The sequence below is a fragment of the Ascaphus truei genome, chromosome 3 (assembly GCF_040206685.1).
Source record: "Ascaphus truei isolate aAscTru1 chromosome 3, aAscTru1.hap1, whole genome shotgun sequence".
Lineage (NCBI taxonomy): Eukaryota > Metazoa > Chordata > Amphibia > Anura > Ascaphidae > Ascaphus > Ascaphus truei.
Window position 1 is genome coordinate 427,788,881 of NC_134485.1, and position 25,331 is coordinate 427,814,211.

A 25,331-nucleotide genomic window follows, 5' to 3' on the forward strand; every position below is an offset into this window, starting at 1 on the left:
ATTGACACCCTTTGCTTCCCACGAAAGTCATTCTTACAGACAGGAACGCCAGGCTTCTAACGTTCTAGGTCTGTCCAAGTCATCTGATGCTTCTCCCAAGGACATGGGGAGATAGGGCTTCATCTGAAGCTCTGCCGTACAGACGTACCCCAATTCCCCCTGGCTCCTAGGAAGAAGCAGACACAGCCGCTTCATCTTTGGCTATAGGCAAATATTCCCGACAGACGGGTTAGCCGCGGTCATTTCTTCCTGGCAAACCCCGTCCGTGGGCAAAAGGAGGAGGTGCCACATCTGTAAATGCAATAGCCTCCTCTTCACTTGGAAATGTTAACCCTGCAAGTTCAACTCCGTAACCTGCCGGGGGTCTCCCACCCAGGGTCCAGAACAGGCGCTACTCTGCAATCTGCCGGGGGTCTCCTCCCCAGTGACCAGAACAGGCGCTACTCCGCAATCTGCCGGGGGTCTCCCACCCAGTGATCAGAACAGGCGCTACTCCGCAATCTGCCGGGGGTCTCCCACCCAGTGACCAGAACAGGCGCTACTCCGCAATCTGCCGGGGGTCTCCCACCCAGTGACCAGAACAGGCGCTACTCCGCAATCTGCCGGGGGTCTCCCACCCAGTGACCAGAACAGGCGCTACTCCGCAATCTGCCGGGGGTCTCCCACCCAGTGACCAGAACAGGCGCTACTCCGCAATCTGCCGGGGGTCTCCCACCCAGTGACCAGAACAGGCGCTACTCCGCAATCTGCCGGGGGTCTCCCACTCAGTGACCAGAACAGGCGCTACTCCGCAACCTGCCGGGGGTCTCCCACCCAGTGACCAGAACAGGCGCTACTCCGCAATCTGCCGGGGGTCTCCCACCCAGTGACCAGAACAGGCGCTACTCCGCAACCTGCCGGGGGTCTCCCACCCAGTGACCAGAACAGGCGCTACTCCGCAACCTGCCGGGGGTCTCCCACTCAGTGACCAGAACAGGCGCTACTCCGCAATCTGCCGGGGGTCTCCCACCCAGTGACCAGAACAGGCGCTACTCTGCAATCTGCCGGGGGTCTCCCACTCAGTGACCAGAACAGGCGCTACTCCGCAATCTGCCGGGGGTCTCCCACTCAGTGACCAGAACAGACGCTACTCCGCAATCTGCCGGGGGTCTCCCACCCAGTGACCAGAACAGGCGCTACTCTGCAATCTGCCGGGGGTCTCCCACTCAGTGACCAGAACAGGCGCTACTCCGCAATCTGCCGGGGGTCTCCCACTCAGTGACCAGAACAGACGCTACTCCGCAATGGATAATGAAAAACAGCCGTCTGCAAAGGTCATTGTTTGGGAGCTGGCGATTAACGTGAGGTCAGCGGGACATGCCATCGGAAAGCACATGCTGGGCTAAAGGTTTGCTTATAATTAGCGCTCATGTAACCCAGCATCGCTCATTATGCTCTATAAGCGACTTCGCTGCATGTAGGTTTCAGCAAAATACTTTTTTTCCTATTACCCGCAGCGCACTCATTTTAATCCGAGTAAACAGACCTGGAACTAGAGAGAGCGCAGAGAAGAGCCACCAAATGAATAAAGGGGGTGGACAATCTGATTTATGAGGAGAGGCTAGCTATATTGGATTTATTTACATTAGAAAAGAGGCGTCTAAGAGGGGATATGATAACTATATACAGATATATTCGGGGACAGTACAAGGAGCTTTCAAAAGAACTATTCATCCCACGGGCAGTACAAAGGACTCGGGCCCATCCCTTAAAGGTTGGAGGAAAGGAGATTTCACCAGCAACAAAGGAAAGGGTTCTTTATAGTAAGGGCAGTTCCAATGTGGGATTCATTACCCACGGAGACTGTGATGGCAGATACAATAGATTTGTTCAAAAAAAAGGTTGGACATATTTTTAGAAAGGAAATGTATACAGGGATATACCAAATAAGTATACATGGGAAGGATGTTGATCCAGGGATTAATCTGATTGCCAATTCTTGGAGTCAGGAAGGAATTTATTTTTCCCCTTATGAGATATCATTGGATGATGGATATATGTATTTTCTAAACCTCATTATGTAACAATGTAAGAGTAACGAATAGTGCATCATACATCCAGTGAACTGGTGGGAGCTGAAAAAATGGATAAAGTCACGTACGCAAACCCAGCCCGGTGTGCACCTGATGCAAGTTACTCGGAGGCCAGGAGCAGCCTCACATACACCAGCAGGAGAGCAGTCTCACATACACCAGCAGGAGAGCAGTCTCACATACCCCAGCAGGAGAGCGGTCTCACATACACCAGCAGGAGAGCAGTCTCACATACACCAGCAGGAGAGCAGTCTCACATACCCCAGCAGGAGAGCGGCCTCACATACACTAGCAGGAGAGCGGTCTCACATACACCAGCAGGAGAGCAGTCTCACATACACCAGCAGGAGAGCAGTCTCACATACCCCAGCAGGAGAGCGGCCTCACATACACTAGCAGGAGAGCAATCTCACATACACCAGCAGGAGAGCAGTCTCACATACCCCAGCAGGAGAGCGGTCTCACATACACCAGCAGGAGAGCAGTCTCACATACACCAGCAGGAGAGCAGTCTCACATACCCCAGCAGGAGAGCGGCCTCACATACACTAGCAGGAGAGCAGTCTCACATACCCCAGCAGGAGAGCGGTCTCACATACACCAGCAGGAGAGCAGTCTCACATACACCAGCAGGAGAGCAGTCTCACATACCCCAGCAGGAGAGCAGCCTCACATACACCAGCAGGAGAGCAGTCTAGCAGAAAAGGGGCCACGTATATATTGGAGATAGCTATACATCGTTAACTAATCAGCCAGTGTCCATCCTTCGTTAGTCCCCCCAGACCGAGCTCCGGGTAAAACGAACGAATGTAGAACAAGGGAGCTCATATTTAATGATCCGCTTATCTGGGATCCTCGGAGAATAAAGTGGGAATAACATCACTGAGTAGAACAGGGTCTGACGGGTAAGATGAGGGTTAGGGTCTGACGGGTAAGATGAGGGTTAGGGTCTGACGGGTAAGATGAGGGTTAGGGTCTGACGGGTAAGATGAGGGTTAGGCAGGCGGCTGACCTGTCGTATGGAGTGTATCCGTTCTGCTGCAGGAAATCATCTTTAATCAGCTTCGCCACCTCCAGGGTAATTTTATCTGTCTCTGCCAAGGATGCCTGGAAAGCAAAACACACAAAGCATTACACTAGTGCAAAGGGGCTCAACGCCCATCCTCAAGACCCCCCAGCAGGTCAGGTTTTCAGGATATCCCTGCTTCAGCACAGGTGGCTCAATCAGAGGCTCAGTCAAAGACTGAGCCTCTGATTGAGCCACCTGTGCTAAAGCTGAGACAGATTGAGCCAACTGTGCTGAAGCAGGGATATCCTGAAAACCTGACCCGTTTTGGAGGCCCCCCTGCCTTAGACTCTCTACCTTGCAAAAGTGGCTAGTCTATTTTGCAGCTCAGCCATTAATGGCCAAGACCTTTTAACTGTTCTAAACCCCCTGGGTACCACAGTGATAAGGTGGGCAGAGGATGCCCCTGGGTACCACAGTGATAAGGTGGGCAGAGGATGCCCCTGGGTACCACAGTGATAAGGTGGGCAGAGGATGCCCCTGGGTACCACAGTGATAAGGTGGGCAGAGGATGCCCCTGGGTACCACAGTGATAAGGTGGGCAGAGGATGCCCCTGGGTACCACAGTGATAAGGTGGGCAGAGGATGCCCCTGGGTACCACAGTGATAAGGTGGGCAGAGGATGCCCCTGGGTACCACAGTGATAAGGTGGGCAGAGGATGCCCCTGCGTACCACAGTGATAAGGTGGGCAGAGGATGCCCCTGGGTACCAAAGTGATAAGGTGGGCAGAGGATGCCCCTGGGTACCACAGTGATAAGGTGGGCAGAGGATGCCCCTGTATCGTTCCTCCAAGCATGGGATCGCCATTAAAAATGATCATATGGATCTGAAGCCCTACTGTCTTAGGCCGCGCTTATAGTGCCGGCGACGTCGCCCAAAAACAAATGCATTGCCGCTGCCGCGTGCGCTTATAGTAAGCGGGACGGCGACAATGCGACGTCGCGAAAACTGATAGCCGGCAAAATGTGATTTTTCAAGGGCTGTAGCCTCATGTGACGGCCCTTGAACCAATCAAATGGCCGGAAACCTACGACACCGCCGCCCGGTGAAGTATAACTTTCGCCGGTGGCGACGGGTGACGTCACCGTCGTGTCGCCGGCACTATAGGCGCGGCCTTATGAGTCATCAAACCCTCACCTGCTGTTCCAAGTGATCCCTGCGATTATCAACATGCCACAGGGCGGTGGCCCAGTGACCAACAGCCCAAATATCCAGACGTTCCGTCACTACAGTGCCGGGCAATGTTCAAGTCAAATTACACTCAAGGTCGCCACGGCTCAAGGTCACCACGGCTCTAATTGACCTCATCACCTCTACATCTGTGGTTACAGAGCTGGCCTCGGGTCTATATGGAAGGTAGGACCCTAGGTCTCATGGGCCACTTGCCTTCCCCACTAGCTGCACAATCTCGGCCAGGTCCTCCTCCTCCTGCAGGATCTCCTTGGCCTTGGTCCGGAGTGGGACGAACTCTTGGAAGTGCTTGTCGTAGTACTCGTCCAGCGCCCGGGTGTACTTGCTGTAGCTGATTAACCAGTTGACGGAAGGGAAGTGCTTCCTCTGGGCCAGCTTCTTATCCAGGCCCCAGAACACCTACACGGGTATCAGAGAGGCAGCACAAAACGTCAACAACCTTCTACCTGGGAAGACAAGCCTAGGTCTGCGATGATAAACTAGGCAGGATGGGTCAGGTGCATGATGGGAGTTGGGCAATATACCGTTATATTACAGTAATGTTGCGCTAATGAAAAATGATGATAAGACAATATTTCCATTTATTATCACTATCAGACATTAAAGAGGCAATATAAGTCGTTTCTCCTTCATTCTTTTCATACAATATTTTAGCAGGGGGTCTCTGAAGTTGAACCCCATTAATTTCAGCTCAGGAGACCCCCTGCTTCCGGAGGTCTATCCCCGCCAGTAGCCACTTCATGGTTCACTATGTCTGATTTTCAAAGCTACCGGGCCCTGCCGGCCAATAGGAAGCCGTGACGTCATCAGGTCCAGCTGCCCACTGAGCCATGTGACGAAGAAGCTGAAAACTGCAGGAGATACCGGTACCCGCTGCGGATGTATCTCGGGAAGCAGGGGGCCCCCAGAGCTGAAATTAATGGGGTTCTGCTCCGGGGACCTCCTGCTTCAATACTATGGTAAAAATGAAGGGGAAAAAAAACAAAACAACGGCTTGGATTGCGCCGTTAAAATATTCACGTGTTAGGACACGACCAAATTTCAGACAAGGCCGCTTCAAAGAAGACAGGGCTGCCGACAGGATCACAGAACTTTTGATTGCTTCGTCTGGAACCAAATACTGCCCGTACAAATATAGGATAAGTGTCTGTCGTCTAAATTTAATTAACGTAGGCTCAACTTGATCGACGTCTTTTTTCCCAACTTCATCTACTACGTAACTACGTAACCTCATCCATCAAGGAGGGTGCTACTCCCCCGGAGGGTCACTTTGTCCCGTGTTTAAGTAAATACAAATGTTCAAATAAGCAAAACCCCTTTAACCTGTAATAACGGGTAACACTGAATACCTTCCAAATTACTTTCAACATTTATTATGGAAAAATAGTTTCAAATCAATTGAAACAGTTAAATATCCCTGCACTGAAGAAAAAAAAAAAAAGACATTTATATAACAAAAAAATATGGTTCTTGCGATATAATTTGGATTATTGCTGCCATGCACGGATTCGCAGACTCCGGTCCCAAAGACTTTTATATGCTTAGAACTACTCAGGCAGCCCAAAGCGGTTCTGCATCACTACTGGGGAATACATTCAAGTAGTCATTCTTTTAAAGAGGATATATATATATCTATATATATATATAGCAAACGAAAGTATTTCTGTATGCTCATTTGCATGTCTTAGACAGGTCTGCAACCCCGCCTTTCACCATTATCACCCAGCGCTTCCACTGCAGCAAGGGATTCTGGGAAATGACATGCAAATGAGCACACAGTGCCACCTTTTATCTTCAAAACCATTAACATGGTTCCCTATAGGCTGCAGTGGAAGTGCTGTGTGCTGGGTGATAATGGGGAAAGGCGGGGTTGCAGACCTGTCTAAGACATGCAGATGAGCATACAGTATATTTCCATTTGCTATATGCTTTGCTGTGGAGGGTTTTTGTCAAACATATATATATATACACATATATGTATATGTATATGTGTGTGTATATATATATATATCTCAATGTGTGTGTGTATATATATACATGTATATGTGTGTGTGTATATATATATATATATATATATATATATATATATATATATATATATATATATATATATATATATACACACACACACATTGAGATATATATATATCTCAATCTATTGCGGAACAGGGGTCACTCCTCCAACTGATCATTAACTTTAAAGTGATCTGCGAAAATGAAGTCGGAGAAGCGCTTGTATAGTGGTAACAAGTACTAAAGTCTATCTTTTCTGTGCTCCAGGAGATAAAACAGATTGTGAGCGCTCGAGGGCAGCGATTTACTGTGTGAGAAAATGGTACTGTGTGTGCAGCAATGAATACAGGACATTCATGAGCTGTAAGGCTCTCAAGCCCTTCAGTTCATGCAGTGCTTGACATAGTTAAAAGCTCAAACAGAACGTTTATTGTAGTATAAAGTTTCGGTTATTCAGATGACATGGGGTTTAATCGAGGCCGTAAAACCAAAGGGAAGGAGGAATCACAGATGAATTAAAAATCGACACCATCTGAATACGCAGCAATTAAATATTTGCTTCTGATCATCTGCCATGTCCAACTATTATTTCTCCTGTGAAAAATGATTTCAGGCAAAAGAAAACTCTGGAAGTCTATGCCCGGCCGCAAGAGTCAAAATATTATTACAGCTGCTGAGCTCTACCCCTGCCCGCCCAGCCAGCCACTGAGAACGCCCGGGCTTGGTGGCGCTACTCTTGGCTATTACTGCGGCTTTCTGGAAAAGAGGGACAAGCGCCACACGTCAAGCAGAGCTAACTCCGCAAAGCAACGCACGCTTTATCTTCCAGCGCTGAACGGGTTAATGCCGACTGTAACTTAACAGGAAGCGGCATTTAGTGTCCGATTGTCCGCTCCTGAACTTGACAGGTCACTAAATGGAGGTTAGAAAAAGAAATAAATCTGGAGATGCCTCTACGGCGACTGCTTTCCTAACCATGGACAGCTCTGGAGAGGGAGTCAATACTGCGTATCCAGCACTGCGCCTCTTCCTTCCCAAACCCTGGTGTGGACACAAACACTAACTCTGCTCTTGATCAACACCGGTATTGACAGGATGAGCGATGCCCTCAAGATACATGCAGTTGATAGCATAAATCTGTGTACAACATGTATTATTTGTAATGCCCGTAGAATTAAAGGACTCATACCCTACCAAGAACCCAGTCTTCTGTAGGACAAACGTGAAAACGGTTCTATTGTACGCTTTCGATGTTAATGGTGCTTACGATTACGCAGGAAAGTAAAAACAAATAAATAAACGGGAACCGGTGCACGTTACCTGTACAATGCCCAGAGTTGCAGATGTGACGGGGTCAGAGAAATCACCACCAGGAGGAGACACGCTGCGGAGAAAGCCAGACAGGCCAGGCATGAATCTTGTGTTCATTTGGTTCTCACTTGCACTTCATCTTTGGCAGCTTGTGATGGCTCCACTGAGCCAGCGCGCAAATTACTAACAGATGATGTGGACAACACAGACTGGAGTTATGTTCTGGACTTTACACATGGTCCTGGGAGAACGGTTTCTGGAGCGGAGATCATCAGATATAACTGCGATCCCAACATTCATCACGCTGCCACAACCTCGTCTCCACAACGCCCAGATCCTGGCCCCCACCGTGTCTCTCTCACGTCGACCATAACCAGATATGCTAGATATCATTCTAACACCTACACGTGTCGAGCGGGTCAGGGCAGCGCGCGCATTCCTTGTGCACAGTGGGCTGGACGCCACACTTCCCACACCGGCTGCTGACCTGCTCCCCCTCACTTCAGCGCAGCCCAGTTTATCTTGGCAGGCTCTCATACTGTACGTATTACTTGCTTTATGGGAATTATTATCAGGACTAGTACGAATGAATAAAAATACCTTCCAGCATTGAAAGGCCCTGTATGGCCTATTCATCTGAATAGGTTATAAGGCATCTTCCCCATTGGCACCAAGTGCTTTAGGGTGTAGCACTGCTTAGTAAATCTGGCCTCAATATAACACGAGGTTGAGCATTTATTGTCTAATGTCTACGTTAAATGGAATAGGTACAACAAACTTCAGCTTTATGAGAAAGGGGAATCGAACAGGAGACAAAGCAGGACTTAATAATATTATAATAATAATAATAATAACTTCCACACGGTGAGACAGTTCCAGGCTTAGGGACTTATTTCATAAGGCCTGAAGTGGCTGATAATACCATGGTCAGCTGAATATAGGCAGCAATCTTACTGAATAAGAGCAAAGTGATCATTATCGGCTATCAACATATATGTACCCGTGTAAAACATTCATTAATTTTAACATGGAGGTCGTTAAATTAATTATAACCTGTGAAAAATCAATATTTGTCCCCCGAGACAAACATGAAAACACAATTACATTGTTAATGGTGCTTTGGATACGCAGGAGAGCAAAAATGCGTTTTACAAACTGAAAATTGTCAACAGGGTTGTCACCATCAAACTTACCGCTCCGTAAACCATTATACTGTTGTATATATATATATATACACCCACATTGTAACTGGGGATTACGCTGGGGCTGGAGAAGACAGAGCACCGACATGCTTTAATGCACCAGCACTAGAAGTCTATCCCTGCACTACCCACAGAGGGGTCGTGTAACGTAACTGTGCAAGAAATAAACTACCTCTCCATCCCATGAACTTTGGGAGGTCCCTGTGAATCAGGAAGCTGCATATATACCGCCCTGTGCGTCGGTGCACGCCTGGAACCCCACCCCTCCGATACTCACGCTCCTACGATGCTGACACTTCCTTCTCTTTCGGGGTTCCCCAGACACTTCACTCTGCCGGCTCGCTCGTAGAAGGAGGCCAGGCGGGCTCCCAGGTATGCAGGGTAACCGCTGTCTGCACCGAGAGGGAAACGCATCATTACAGACACACACAGTAACAGAAACACGTGCACTGCCCGACAGGTCTTCGTCTACAGCAAATGCATCCTCTTCCATTGGGCACGTGGGGTAATCATTCCAAATAAAGCATTCGGAAACAATAGGGTGAGGTTTCCCCTGCCAGCCTCGTTACATTTCATAGCCAATAAAGACAGAAATTCTGCATATTTGTCGTAGGTGACGATGCTTGTTAATGAACCACCAGAAGAGTTCTTTATCGGAGTAGCAGTGTGTGCAGGGATGGAAGTATTGATGCAGCCGGCAGGTCGATTTAAAGCCCCGCTGATTGCACACCATCTACATGGGGTTGATGAGCCTAAGGCAATGTAATGGCTGGGATAGAATATTGGTGTCAGATCCAACAGGACTAAAAACACACAACCACCGCGTCTCCATGCAGCAGCTCTAGTGGCCAGTTACCCACCGCTGTCTACTAGCATACCTGCAAGGGATATATCTCTTGTTAATTGTGGGGGCGGGAGGGGGGGGGGGATGCATGATATACCTGGCATGTCACAAGGGCCGCTGATGTGCCAAGTACATCAATAGGGCAACTCAAACCGTGAAACCAGCCCAGTGTTTTTCCAGATCATTCCCAAAGCTGCCAGACGATGGGACATAAAGAGAGTGCCCCCATCACAGAGGTGACAGATGGCTGGATGACCGCTCCTGCTTTCCTCTTCACGTTGGCGCGGCCTCTCTGTGTTACAGAGTCTCCGGCTCAGACTCACCAGCGGGCATTTCAGCCAGACGCCCAGAGATTTCTCGCAGAGCCTCTGCCCATCGGGACGTGGAGTCTGCCATCATACTGACGTGGTAACCCATGTCTCGGAAATACTCGGAGAGCGTGATTCCTAGAAGAACAGAGGCATGCCATGTGTTACCAAGGTATCCTTGTGCCTGGATACCTCACTGCGCTGAGCATCACACGAGCCACAGAAAACGACGGGCTGTGACTGCACGGGTGGCAGCAAACAGGAACGGCCCTATGTGGCTGGCACTGCCCGGACGCTGTGCGAGTGCCATCCCTTTACCTGTGTAGATAGAGGCCTCTCTGGCTGCCACGGGCATGTTGGAGGTGTTGGCTACAAGCGACGTCCTCTTCATGATGCTCTCTTCTTTTCCGTCCACTTCCATGGTCAGCTACAACGCAAAAGGAGACCACTTTGTTTAAAGCCCGTGTGCTGGCCCCCAATGAAAATGATCTTACTGCAATTCATAGCAGGAGAACACACACCGGGCCCCCTCCAAACAAAATCCTGTCCTTAAACCGCGAGACACAAACTAAAAACATTGCTGGCTCTGCCAAGCACTACAGCTGCGGACTAACTGGCAGTGCCGTATGAACTGGTGCAGGGAAATGCCCGTGTTTAACTTGGGATTACAAGGATTCGAAAGTACAATAAACACGTCAGAGAGGACAGGTTAGGTTGGAGCTTTAAGTCACGTCGTCTCTTTAGAGCTTGTACTTCAATGATGGAGTTTGCTAAACAATGGTAATCAATGGGAAAAGGCTCACAACAGAAGGCACTTTGGTGGTGCGATTACCCTACTTCGTATTATTTTACATTGCAGCATCTTCTCTACAAAAATGTTTACACGAATTTCTACTGTAAATCCGTAAGTGGCAGAGGGGTCTGAGACACCAACATAACCCGTCCTTAACTACAATGAAGGTGCTGGATAAAGCCTTCAACACATGGAATCTGGCAAGCAGAGGAATGAGTGCCCCTTCATCAAAGCCGCACATGCTACTGATGCCCCGTGCTGACCTCCGGGAAGTCTCGCAGCACTTCCGACATCTCGTTCCCTCTCTCCCCGCAGCCCACGTAGATGATGACATCGCTGTTGGAAAACTTGGACAGGGACTGCGAGATGACTGTTTTGCCACAACCGAACGCACCAGGGATAGCTGTGGTCCCTCCCTGTACGCACCTAGAGAGGGGAGAAGGACGGAAGAAGGACAAAGATTGTTTCTTCATCGTGTGTGGATACACACACACACACACACACACACACACACACACAGAGATACACATAAAAATAAAAATACAGGTGTGTACACACACACACACACACACACACACACACACACACACACAGAGATGCACATAAAAATAAAAATACAGGTGTGTATACACACACACACACACACACACACACACACAGAGATGCACATAAAAATAAAAATACAGGTGCACACACACACACACACACGGAGATGCACATAAAAATAAAATAAAAATACAGTTAAGTGTGCACACACACACACACACTCTTTAAATCAATTTGCATCTTTCCCTATAATACAGAATTTAAACAATGCATTATATATTTTTAAAACTGAGATTATCCCGGCGAATAACGCAGAGAGACAATTATGGCGACGTAAAATGTTTTCGCCACTACTGAATTTTTTGTGGAGATCTCCCAGGATCCCACTTAACTCAGGTTGAAAGCCACTGCAATAAGCTACAGACAATGATTAGCGAGAGAACACAAGGCACTCTCCAGTTCATGGAATTGAGGCAGAGGGTAAGGCTGAAGGAACAGTGCTCATTCTAAATACAGGTCAACCCACTGTCTGCTACAGAACCAAACCCGTGAGCTCAGGAACAGCACTATAACCACAGCTCTGGATCTGCTCTAAACTGAAGTGTATAGAACAATTTAACGCAACAAGAATATGGAAAAATCACGCGCGCATGCACACACACACACACAGTGTCCCCCAGCTATCTGAATTGGAGCTCTGTATTCAGAGACGTACAGTATATCAGATGCATCTTGCCATGCCCATTATCCCTATGTTATATATAGGCCAGAGTACACGTCTGTAAATGAATTCATCAGTCAATGCTCATTTCAGATCATTTGTCTTACTGCAAAACTCGTCTCCAATTTGACCTCAAGCGCTGTAACTATTTCGGGTCTTTTGTGCCTCTCCCATTTTTTAATTCGCCCCCGGCACCCTTCTCTCTGCCCGTTTCTTGCATCCACCACAATCTGACGTCTGACAGACACGGCAGGGAGAGTATTTACCAGATTTATGTACGCGCGTGTGCAGAACAGGGAACACTTCTGTCTTTATATTGGACACGTGTTACTCACGGGAATAGCGCATCAAGCACTCTTTGGCCAGTAAGTAGCGGGTGATTAGCCGGCAGCTTCTCTGTGACCGGACGCACGGTTCTCACAGGCCACACCTGGACCATGGTGAACTTCTCCTTCACGCCCTCAAACTCCAGCTCCAGAACTACATCCTGACAAAGGGGAACAGTAAGATTACACCCACCTCTAATCTGAACGCGTCACCCAAGAAACAGTGACACACAACACATGTATTATCTACTACTTGTAACGTTACATTTAGTGATCGCCAATATTCATATATATATATGTACATACCCTCCTACAGTAATCTAAATATATCCTGGTAGGACATATTGTTAATATAATAATCTCAATATATGTACAAATATCCAGAGTTCAGAATACCACAGAAATAATGGTGGGGTGAGAAGATGGATTAGTGAGAAGAACACTAACCTATACTGAACTCTGGAGAACCCAAAGTTGCATTTTACTGCAATAGTATTGCATTACCTCTATATATCAATAGGAATACACACACACACACACACACACGTGTACACAAACACACGTACACACACAAACACACACACACACCTAAAAGATTACACTAGGTGCACATACTTGGAGAGAACATTTACCATGTCCCGATAAGGGGTATCAGAGTCGATTCCTCGTTGACGGCCATTCAACTCAATAGCCGAAGGATCAATCACCGATACCGCTGATCAGGGATGAAAGAGTCACGGCCTTAGATCTAGTCTGTTGTGACTCCTACTACATTGGTTAGATGGTACGCGCTTTGTGACAGATGCTCACCTCAATATTTGTGTGTGTATATCAATGCACACTACCTACCTACCCAAGGACGTGATGGAGGACTCTTACCGATGTGTCGTAGTGACCTGGGGGAGCCACGTACGTGACGGTGCCCCTGTTGCGTGGAGGCAGCATGATCTTGTGTTTGATTAGGGTGTTCTCAAATACCACTCCGTAGATGTCTCCGCCAGTTATGTGACTGCCGACCTGCCAGAGAGGCACAGAGGAAACTGGGCGTCAAGCTCCCGTACACCCAATCACAAGGCACGTAGGACATTGCCTCCAACACTCAACCCTTTCACTGCACGTTATCCATGGTTACAACTTGCTGTACCTCTATCTATCTCAGTAAAGGGGTTTGCCAGGCACTGCGGGCCCCCGAGACAGTGAAAGGTTCAAGTATTGCGTCTTTCTACTCAAATGGGAGTTGGGCATTTCAGAGATCCCTTTACTTGTTAATACTTAGCGTTCCCTTCCCTGGTCAGGCCAGACGTGTAATGAATAAAGGCGGACAGAATTGACACTAAACCAATCCCACCATGGTTCATTTGGAAAATGCGTGGAGTAATAATTATTAGCCTGGCGTTTTCGGCCAGCTCCATCACGTAGTTTGGGGGTTGGTGGTAAACCCCGCTGATCACGGAGCTTTGCTTATATATTTTTTACTTTGCAGACTGGATGATGAGATGGAACAGGACTGTAACAGGTAAGATTTCAGTGTGTGTGTCAGGAACAGGTCGTGCTAATTTCAAAGTAAGGAATACTAAAAACCACCCTGATGCAATCCCGCGTTTTTTAATTTGAAATCCTGCCATTTCTTGCTCCCAAACATCTGCATTCGCTTTCTGTGCAAAAATCTACAAGAGAACGTCTAGGAAAGCACAGAGAAACATCCCCAGGGGATTCTCGTGTGGGAAACTGAAGCAGGGCCTGAAGAAAGGGAGATAAGGGACAGGTAGCTGGTTCGGGATGTGACAGCAGCACTGGTATAACGGTTACAGAAATGTTCCTGAGGCTCAAACACACCTAAAGGTTTACGGGGATTCTGCGCTAGTTGTGTTTTTGCTGAAGGAATTCTGCACCAGTTGCTGAGCCGGTTTTCTGCAGTGTAGGACTGTGTCAAGGACCCAGGTTTTGGGAAGAAGATAACATGCGTATGCATCTGTAAGGTATATTTGTGCTTTTACTAACTTCCTGCATATTCCTGGGGATAGAGTGGAGAAACTGTGCCCTAGGTCAGACTTTTTCTTAAACGTTAAACGACAGTGTAACCCTCTGACAACAATGTATTATGACTTTGTAGGACCTTGCGCGACTTGCCTTGTATAACTAAAAATGCTGTAGTACCATTTATAATCTGCTTTCCATATTATTTATTGTAGCCGACATAACTTATCCAGAACACATTAGGACTTTGAAATATAAAAATAGATAAAAGGGAACGGATCAGCCACGAACATTTCCCCCCCTCCTCCCTGAAACCGCTGTTACCTCCTGCGGAAACCCACAGTTCCCCAAAACAGGGGGAAAACCACTGTTCTAGATCAACGTACACATGTAGGAGCCAACAGTCTACACTCAGAAGATCCATGGACAACATTGAGTAGCTATGCTGCGGCATCCAGAAACCAACGTACCCTCAGGCTTTTGGAAGGAGTGAAGTCCCACTTGATGTCTTTGCTCAGGGCGGACACGTTGACCCCCCGGGGAATGTAGATGCTTTGCGTCGAGTCGCTGATGTCCTTCAAGGGTCTCTGGATCCCATCAAAAATAGACCCCATGATGCCAGGCCCCAGCTCCACCGATAAAGGCTTCCCGGTGCGAAGGACGGGGTCTCCGACCGATACACCGGCTAAAAACATGGACGCTGAGGAAAAACGCTCTGGCAATGTGTTACAGGCAGTCTGGTTCTCACGGTGTTACGGAAGCCAGGGATGGGACATTAATCCCAATACTTTTCTTAGGCGCCTTCTTATGGACCGGCACCTCATGCAAAGCTCTACCATTTGGATCAGGGTGACTGGGCCCTTTTCATTGATACGCTGAGCCTGTCAGCCCATCTCTTAGTAAAACTGTTCTTTACACTGTGTTCTATGTATTTATAATGCGCGAGATTGAAGGTTGGTATTGAGGGAGCATTTTTAGTGACTGTACTGGAGCCACTGAATAGTTTTTTTCTTAGATAGAATTTCATGGCATTAGTTTTTACTTCTGTTTTGCTGATCCAATGGCATCCTAACCTAGATGGGTTTATTGTACTGTTCAGTACGTCCCTGCCCGGGCCCCTCCCCCCCCCCCCCGGGCTTAATGGATAGTTCCACAAACAAGGATTAAGGGCCGGTACTTCATCGCTCAAGAGCACCAAGGTAAATTCACAGGAAAACATTTGAGAACGTAACCTCTTGAGAGCGGTCACATGACCACAGCGACCCTTAACCCGGAAACGGAAGAGTCCTTGTCAATTCCCCTGCACCACCGGCCACATCCTGCGCCCCATGGGCACTTAGGTGGCAGGACGCCCTCTCCCCGGGAAAACAAACGCTCTCATGGGCATGCTGCGGCCACTCCGGCTTGGGGCACCCAATAGGGTTAAGCAAAACAAAATATTGATATTTTGCCTGAAATGCTAAAGCGGTGATCAATGACTAGGAACTGAAATCCCGTGCGCACATCGCTGTTTGGTGGCCCCGCTCCAGGTTCTGTTTCAATGCGCTGCGACTGCGTATAGCTGCGCAGTAACTGGAGTCCACCAACACGGCCATTTTAGATTCCCATTTTATTCCAAGAGATATTTTAGATGCTCGTTGCTTTAAGACACCCCCCCCCCTCACGCTTTTCCAATCTACTGATCTGTGAGGACAGGGGTATTCAAACTAGTGCCGGGGGACCATATTATACTTAAAATAGCAGTCACTCCAACAAATATTTCACCGGGCGTCACCATAACATGGAGCCAGGGTTGGTAACACTGAACACAGATACACACTTACTGCACCAGTTCCAGCCAGATACAGAACACAACACACACTACTTTTCCCATTGACAAATATCCATAGCATATATACAACAAGTATTCAATCACGCAGGCCTCGTCCCTGCTAATTCCAAGATGGTGGACATGGGGGTTTTTTTGTACTGAGAAAAAGGAAAAAAAAGCTCCGCACTCTCCAGAGATGACTAAGAGCGCGTGAATTGGAGGGCAGCAGCTTCAACTGTCTCTCCGCTGCACAATTCAAGAACCGTCTCATCCCGAGCCTCTCGGATGGGATTCTTTGAAGTCTAAGTGTGTCACCAAATGCTTGCGACTGCACCATTATTACTGTAAGCTCCCGGGATCAGGGCACTCACCACCTCCTGTCTATCCTTATTTGGCATGTTATTCTGTTTATGTAATACACGTAACTTTGTACCCCCCCCCCGTACCGCGTGACGGAATATGTTGGCGCTTTACAAATAAACAAGAATATTTGAGGGGAGGGGGGGGGGGGGCTTGGCGGCCATGTTCATTTAGGTTTTGGGCTCTTTGTGAATAAAAAATACAGTTTAAAAAACTAAATCTAGCGGTTAAATCAGACACCGTGTGGGGAAAAGCTTAAACAAAAACATTCAGGGAGAACTGTTCCTTTAAGGACGTGAGAAACGACCCCAAGAACATTAACCGTCTCTCTGCCAGAGGGGACTGCAAATCTCTGCAAAGCAACGCACCGGCCGACCCTTCTCACGCCGGCCGGCCCTTCTCACGCCGGCCGGCCCTTCTCACAGAGAAAGGAATACCGTATATACACCGGAATATTGGAGGAGGTAAAGTGCAGCCATGTATGGTTTGTTTATAAATGCGGTATGTGGGAGCAGATCCGAAGGAAAAGGATACAGGTCTCTTCGTAGACTTGGATAGTGGCCATATCTCCTTCTAAGCGGATGATCTCCCCCACCAGCTCAGAGTGCCCCACGCGCACCAGCTCGTACATGGCGGCTCCTGCCATGTTGGACGCGGTGACCACTGGAAGAATAAAGAGATAAAATCAGATAAAGAGAGCGATCAGCGGTGCAACTTCCAGTCACTAAGGACAATGCAGTGGAGTCCGAGGCTTCCATGGTCCTACTATCACTGCCTACAAACCCGGACAGTACGAGCCTGGACGCGAAACGCGTAGGAGGAAAATGTAACCGCAATAAAGACACTTTTTGTCTTCAATTTACGAGTGCCCGCTGCTTTTCTACTATTGAATCTGTTCCAAAACGGGATCTATGTCAGGATTACACCCCGACAGCACATGATGCCCCACGATTATCTGTTCCGGTACCGTGAGGAATACTAGGACTGCAAGTCTTACACATCAGTTTCCTACTATCACGGCCAATGAAACGTAAAATCGGACGCTTTGATGTATACCATATACAGAGGGTGTGTACCGGAATGAGTGAGACAACTCTGACATTTAGATAGAGATATATATTCGATTACTTTCAATATTTCAACACAAGATGCTTCTTATTTAGTGTAGCAGCCTCCCACCCTTGTTTTTGTGATGGCGTCACCATGTGTGTATTATTTGTGCATTGTCCGTCGGATGTTGGACTTCTATCCTTGAGGTGGGCAGATGCACATTACAGGGAATGATTGTGAAATACAAGGTAAGCGGAAAGGAATGTTTTCTAGACAATGTTCTGGAGAATCCATCATCTCGTTGTGTACTCATTGTCTAGATGCAATGATGTGTAAGGTTTGTAATTATTATTATGTCCCGCTAATACCACACACCAATCTCTGGGTGGCGATATTTATTTATTTATAAAATATTTTACAAGGAAGTAATACATTGAGAGTTACCTCTCGTTTTCAAGTATGTCCTGGGCACAGAGTAAAACAAATAATATGAAACACCATGGTAAACATATGTTCAGCATCTGAAATAAAGTCCTGGTACAACTGGTATCTCTTCTTACAAATAAAGATTAACATTCACAAATGAACCTTTTAAGCACCAAACACTGTGCATCCCCACTTACCAGGTCCTGAAACGCCATGGACGTAGCCAAACCGGCTTTCTTGCTCTTCATCGCGGATCTTCTGCAGTTTGGAGAAATCCATCTTTTCCGGTTGTCTGCCTAAAACAAGTGGGTAGAGGTTTAATGGACCAATAAACCTGGACGACCCCTCTCTTGCCAAAGCCATGCATTGCGTCCCTGTGTGTTCGTATGATAATAAGAAGGTACAGAGCCTGCCTTCTGCACAGCCAGACAGGGAGGCATTTCAAACGCTTTCCCATGTACAGTACTGATAATGAGTACACCGTGTACCAATTCCAGTCCCAGAGGCCATTCAATTAGAAAGCCTGTATTTACACTAACCCCAATGCCTGCTCTGCGGTGCTGCTTCAGTGGGTTAGTGGGTTAGCCACGTTTGCTGCCTTCTAACCCACAGAAACAGCCCAAGCAAAGTCTCTCCTCACAGCCATGATTTTCCACTGGACGTTTAGGAGAGGTTAGAGCGGATTAGCAAACTGGCAGAGTTTGTATGTGTGCATGTCCTTATTTAAGTTGCAAATTGCATTGCGTTAAACGCGGCCCGGCAGCAAATACTACCTGTTTTTTATGTGGAGTTGGCAATAGACGGTACGTGGTACTCTACATAGAGTTCTGCAGGGACAGTGAGCCCTTGCCCTGCAGTGCGTACTCAATACCCGAGGTGCAGGGAGATAACGCGCCTTCATAGTCACAGGCAGCCGAGGAGAGGAACTGAACACGTTAACCATTCTGCATGAACGGTACTCATGCTACGGCCAAGATACACCTGCAGCCCAAGGAGGCTTCTAACCTGACCGCTCCTTATGTACAGGAAAAGAACAGAAGACGGTAATGGCAGTCCTCAAGAGCTACCAACAGGTCAGGCTTTCAGAATATCCCTGCTTCAGCACCGGTGGCTCAATCAGTCCCTGCTTCAGCACCGGTAGCTCAATCCACTGATTGAGTCTCTGATTGAGCCACCTGTGCTGAAGCAGGTATATCCTGAGAACCTGACCTGTTGGTAGCTCTTGGGGACTGGAGTTGGCCGCCCCGGGAATAAGATGAACAATTTGTTCTGGAACACTAGAAGGTAAATTGCTACCTGTACTTTTAGGTGAAATAATTGTGACACAAAGAACAGCAGAGCCCTAATAAAAACAGTATCTAACAATGTAACGAAGCACAAAGGCCGCCTGTAACCACTCGCTACCCATTCACTACATGTCTTATTGTAGGTTTATTAGATCACTGTAACGAAATTAACTCTGTATGTTTAAGGATAATGGGAACATTGAGTGAGCTGCCGTTTGCCAGGAAAGCGCAATAGGATTATCCATGTGAAATGTGTGGGACGGAGCTGCAGCCATACAACAGCCGGCCTCGTTTGCACAGGTAACGGCTTTCCTTTATTAGAACCTCACTGATTGCTTCTGAAACCCTTTGCCTGCCATGCATTGCTTTGTAATGTGCTGCAGGCAGCTCCGGCTGTGGCAGGGTTAAGCCCCTCCGTCTGCCTTCTGAATCTCATGAAACAGATTTCATGTGACGGATTTGCTCGCACTTTCCTTTCCAGGAAGTGCAGAGGAAATAATAAATGATCAGCAGATTCTCCCTGGGAAGAGCCGAGCCTGTGGTATTTATCGGGGTATCTTATACAGGAAAACGGCACCAGCCGATTGGGACGTTTGGGCTGCGGGCAAATTTCTGGCGATGCTTCTCAAAGGAAGTCGCCGCCAGGACTACCGACCACAGGAAACCTTGCTGCCGATTGGATCTCCCCACCGGTCGCCATCTTTAAAGGTCCTCGGCATCGGATCTCCCCGTAGAGGTACTCAGCCACCGCCGCTCCGATGCCATTTGTGAGCGCGCCTGTGTGCGCACGCAGCAGGACACTCGCCCACCAGCAGCCAGGACACATTTTTACAGTTCACCCAGGGAGATCCGATTGGCGGCGAGATGTTCAGCGGCGAGATGTTCAGCGGCGAGGTGCCCTGCAGTCAGTAGTAACAGCGACGTCTTCAAGCAGAAGCTGAACATTCCTGTAAGTTATAGGCTCTAATGTATGGGGTATATTCACTAAATCGCTAGTATGGGCCAAAGTGTGTGGTTCTGTGTATTCTCTGATATAGCGCTGACAGAGTAGCAGCGCTGGACCTAAGTCTGCGGGCACGATGCGTGTCTGCCCCGAAGAGCTTACAATCTAATTTGGGATTCTGAGGCACAGGGAGATCAAGTGACTGAACCCGCATCAAAGTCAATGACATTATCGCAGCCACTGTCCTAACACACAGCTTTCTGTGTGTGTATAACGTGACCGGGGAGATGGAAGGCTGTAGGAAATAAACAGCGCGACCGGCGGACAGAGTTCTCTCAAAGTGCGGGCGTCCAAAACCTGGAAATTAAAACATTTTCTCCGGGAATGTTCTAGTGAAAAGCTTTCTAGTGATTAGAACGTGACTGGGCACGGAAAATAGCATCAGAGACACAGGCGGACGCTTATGAAATATATTATATAAATAAATATATAAAAACTATGCTGCTAAAAAGCACCCGAGGTCAACCCCAAAGCGTTATAAAGTCTTGAGATATTAGTACGCGGACTGCGAGGAGAGTACGGGTGCCCTCTGACCTTCCGGTCGGTGTCGGCGTTAATATCGGGAGGGACTTCCCCTACGGACCACGAGGGTAGCGCAGGCGATGTTGGATTCTCCACACGGACGGCGCCGGTGCCAATGCCCTGGTGGGGTAACCTACAGCCGCCTGAAGCCAGCCAATCTGGATAGAGACGATGCTGAGTGCGCTTTGAAATCCTGCGTGTCGTAAGTAGGATTTCAATTTCTCTCATCAGATGACCAACTGCAGTGTTCAATGTCCCTGTGATCCAGACATATGTCATTGTATTATTGTAATAAATAGTGTTTCCGCTTATCACTAGGTGTTGTTTTACTTGTATTGTTATTGCTAGTTTGTCAGTGTGTCCGTCTGTTAGTGTCAGCATTTGTTTGTGCCAACCGTTCTTAACAGTTATGTGCTGTGAACATTTCTTGTGTGTTTTTCTTTCACATGTTGTGAGATTGTTTGTGTGGTATAGCTGAAGAGTACCGGATCACCCTGACTGGACATTTATGTATGGTCAGATTCCATATTAATGACAAATGTACTATTACTAAAGGGTCTGAACTCCTGTCTACCAAACACAGACACGCTGCTGACCGCTGAGTGATCGAGCCTTATAATAGCGTTTGGCTGGTGTTCAAATGAAACTGTATTCACGTGAGCAGCCCTTACCCTGGAGGCCCTGAGTAACAAAAAGCTTTGTAATTAAAAGGAAGCAAATGTGATGATTCCTCTATCAGTCAAAGCTTGCAACAAGCAGGAGAGACGCTCAAGCAATCAATAACACGGCCTAACTCCCAGGCTGCAACAGGGGCCAGCAACGGCTCTTCCATCAAAGGGGTTACACTCAGCACTGAAAACACAGCCTAACTCCCACGCTGCAACAGGGGCCAGCAACGGCTCTTCCATCAAAGGGGTTACACTCAGCACCAATAACACGGCCTAACTCCCACGCTGCAACAGGGGCCAGCAACGGCTCTTCCATCAAAGGGGTTACACTCAGCACCAATAACACGGCCTAACTCCCAGGCTGCAACAGGGGCCAGCAACGGCTCTTCCATCAAAGGGGTTACACTCAGCACCAATAACACGGCCTAACTCCCACGCTGCAACAGGGGCCAGCAACGGCTCTTCCATCAAAGGAGTTACACTCAGCACCAATAACACGGCCTAACTCCCAGGCTGCAACAGGGGCCAGCAACGGCTCTTCCATCAAAGGGGTTACACTCAGCACCAATAACATGGCCTAACTCCCAGGCTGCAACAGGGGCCAGCAACGGCTCTTCCATCAAAGGGGTTACACTCAGCACCGAAAACACGGCCTAACTCCCAGGCTGCAACAGGGGCCAGCAACGGCTCTTCCATCAAAGGGGTTACACTCAGCACCAATAACACGGCCTAACTCCCAGGCTGCAACAGGGGCCAGCAACGGCTCTTCCATCAAAGGGGTTACACTCAGCACCAATAACACGGCCTAACTCCCAGGCTGCAACAGGGGCCAGCAACGGCTCTTCCAATCAAAGGGGTTACATTCAGCACCAATAACACGGCCTAACTCCCAGGCTGCAACAGGGGCCAGCAACGGCTCTTCCATCAAAGGGGTTACACTCAGCACCGAAAACACAGCCTAACTCACACGCTGCAACAGGGGCCAGCAACCGCTCTTCCATCAAAGGGGTTACATTCAGCGCTAATAACACGGCCTAACTCCCAGGCTGCAACAGGGGCCAGCAACGGCTCTTCCATCAAAGGGGTTAAACTCAGCACCAATAACACGGCCTAACTCCCAGGCTGCAACAGGGGCCAGCAACGGCTCTTCCATCAAAGGGGTTACACTCAGCACCAATAACACGGCCTAACTCCCAGGCTGCAACAGGGGACAGCAACGGCTCTTCCATCAAAGGGGTTACACTCAGCACCAATAACACGGCCTAACTCCCAGGCTGCAATAGGGGCCAGCAACGGCTCTTCCATCAAAGGGGTTACACTCAGCACCAATAACACGGCCTAACTCCCACGCTGCAACAGGGGCCAGCAACGGCTCTTCCATCAAAGGGGTTACACTCAGCACCAATAACACGGCCTAACTCCCAGGCTGCAACAGGGGCCAGCAACGGCTCTTCCATCAAAGGGGTTACACTCAGCACCAATAACACGGCCTAACTCCCAGGCTGCAACAGGTGACAGCAACGGCTCTTCCATCAAAGGGGTTACACTCAGCACCAATAACACGGCCTAACTCCCAGGCTGCAATAGGGGCCAGCAACGGCTCTTCCATCAAAGGGGTTACACTCAGCACCAATAACACGGCCTAACTCCCACGCTGCAACAGGGGCCAGCAACGGCTCTTCCATCAAAGGGGTTACACTCAGCGCTAATAACACGGCCTAACTCCCAGGCTGCAACAGGGGACAGCAACGGCTCTTCCATCAAAGGGGTTACACTCAGCACCAATAACACGGCCTAACTCCCAGGCTGCAATAGGGGCCAGCAACGGCTCTTCCATCAAAGGGGTTACACTCAGCACCAATAACACGGCCTAACTCCCACGCTGCAACAGGGGCCAGCAACGGCTCTTCCATCAAAGGGGTTACACTCAGCACCAATAACACGGCCTAACTCCCAGGCTGCAACAGGGGCCAGCAACGGCTCTTCTATCAAAGGGGTTACACTCAGCACCAATAACACGGCCTAACTCCCACGCTGCAACAGGGGCCAGCAACGGCTCTTCCATCAAAGGGGTTACACTCAGCACCAATAACACGGCCAAACTCCCACGCTGCAACAGGGGCCAGCAACGGCTCTTCCATCAAAGGGGTTACACTCAGCGCTAATAACACGGCCTAACTCCCAGGCTGCAACAGGGGCCAGCAACGGCTCTTCTATCAAAGGGGTTACACTCAGCACCAATAACACGGCCTAACTCCCAGGCTGCAACAGGGGCCAGCAACGGCTCTTCCATCAAAGGGGTTACATTCAGCGCTAATAACACGCCCTAACTCCCAGGCTGCAACAGGGGCCAGCAACGGCTCTTCCATCAAAGGGGTTACACTCAGCGCTAATAACACGGCCTCACTCCCAGGCTGCAACAGGGGCCAGCAACGGCTCTTCCATCAAAGGGGTTACACTCAGCACCAATAACACGGCCTAACTCCCAGGCTGCAACAGGGGACAGCAACGGCTCTTCCATCAAAGGGGTTACACTCAGCACCAATAACACGGCCTAACTCCCAGGCTGCAATAGGGGCCAGCAACGGCTCTTCCATCAAAGGGGTTACACTCAGCACCAATAACACGGCCTAACTCCCACGCTGCAACAGGGGCCAGCAACGGCTCTTCCATCAAAGGGGTTACACTCAGCACCAATAACACGGCCTAACTCCCAGGCTGCAACAGGGGCCAGCAACGGCTCTTCTATCAAAGGGGTTACACTCAGCACCAATAACACGGCCTAACTCCCACGCTGCAACAGGGGCCAGCAACGGCTCTTCCATCAAAGGGGTTACACTCAGCACCAATAACACGGCCTAACTCCCACGCTGCAACAGGGGCCAGCAACGGCTCTTCCATCAAAGGGGTTACACTCAGCACCAATAACACGGCCAAACTCCCACGCTGCAACAGGGGCCAGCAACGGCTCTTCCATCAAAGGGGTTACACTCAGCGCTAATAACACGGCCTAACTCCCAGGCTGCAACAGGGGCCAGCAACGGCTCTTCCATCAAAGGGGTTACACTCAGCACCAATAACACGGCCTAACTCCCAGGCTGCAACAGGGGCCAGCAACGTAAGCTCTTCCATGAAAGGGGTTACATTCAGCGCTAATAACTTCTACGCCAAGTGTCAACTAACAGCGTGTTCTGCAATAAAGTGAAACTAGCTGTACCCAGCTGTACCCATCTAGCAGATCTTAAAAGGTTAACTTAACACTAACGCAGTTTTTTTAATAAACTATTTCTCTAAAGACACAATTGTCAATTTCTGGGTTCTTTTCCGACACTGCACTAACTGAACGAAACGGTCGGACTCAGAGCATTCCCTGAGCATTCAGTAAACAAGGTTAGTACTGTAGGTGTAACCGGCTACTTGAGTACCATTGAAACATTAAAGCAGCAAATGACCCCGACCCCCCTCCTCCCCCTTCCCAAAGCATCAAAAGGAACATGTGTACAGCGTGTGTGTGTGATATTCCTGGTGGACATTCCCCGCTTCAACTGACCGTGGTAATTTGGCTTACTGGGGAGCGGGGGAAAAGTAGTGTTACTTGGACTTTAAAAAGTTCTCCAGTTAATAAACGATACAATAGTTGTGATACAATCACAGAGAGGGGAGGGGGTGTATCTTTCTAAAAAGAATCCCCTTTTGTTTTGTACACCTCAGACTACACCTCGTGGTCTGTGTTCAGCACACACAGAGTCCAACAAGAAAACCCTGGCCCTTGCAGCAGCAAAGGAATAAGAGGAATAGAGATCAGAAGGCGCGTTTGCAAACTTCCCGTACGTCG

General features: G+C 48.7%; 1 protein-coding gene across 2 annotated transcripts in view; it reads right to left on the reverse strand.

Moving 5' to 3' along the window:
* ATP6V1A (ATPase H+ transporting V1 subunit A) overlaps positions 1 to 25,331 on the reverse strand; it is a 71,373-nt gene that overhangs the window by 18,218 nt on the left and 27,824 nt on the right. For both annotated transcript variants that reach the window (XM_075592849.1, XM_075592850.1), the window contains exons 3-14: positions 18,215 to 18,313; positions 17,076 to 17,204; positions 14,842 to 15,056; positions 13,274 to 13,411; positions 12,404 to 12,555; positions 11,065 to 11,227; positions 10,327 to 10,435; positions 10,024 to 10,146; positions 9,134 to 9,248; positions 7,664 to 7,727; positions 4,526 to 4,729; positions 3,085 to 3,179 (exon numbers count right to left, since the gene is read on the reverse strand). In XM_075592849.1, the coding sequence (XP_075448964.1) occupies positions 3,085 to 3,179; positions 4,526 to 4,729; positions 7,664 to 7,727; positions 9,134 to 9,248; positions 10,024 to 10,146; positions 10,327 to 10,435; positions 11,065 to 11,227; positions 12,404 to 12,555; positions 13,274 to 13,411; positions 14,842 to 15,056; positions 17,076 to 17,204; positions 18,215 to 18,296 (1,589 nt within the window). In that variant the 5' untranslated portion in view covers positions 18,297 to 18,313. The remainder of the gene's footprint in view (positions 1 to 3,084; positions 3,180 to 4,525; positions 4,730 to 7,663; positions 7,728 to 9,133; positions 9,249 to 10,023; positions 10,147 to 10,326; positions 10,436 to 11,064; positions 11,228 to 12,403; positions 12,556 to 13,273; positions 13,412 to 14,841; positions 15,057 to 17,075; positions 17,205 to 18,214; positions 18,314 to 25,331) is intronic.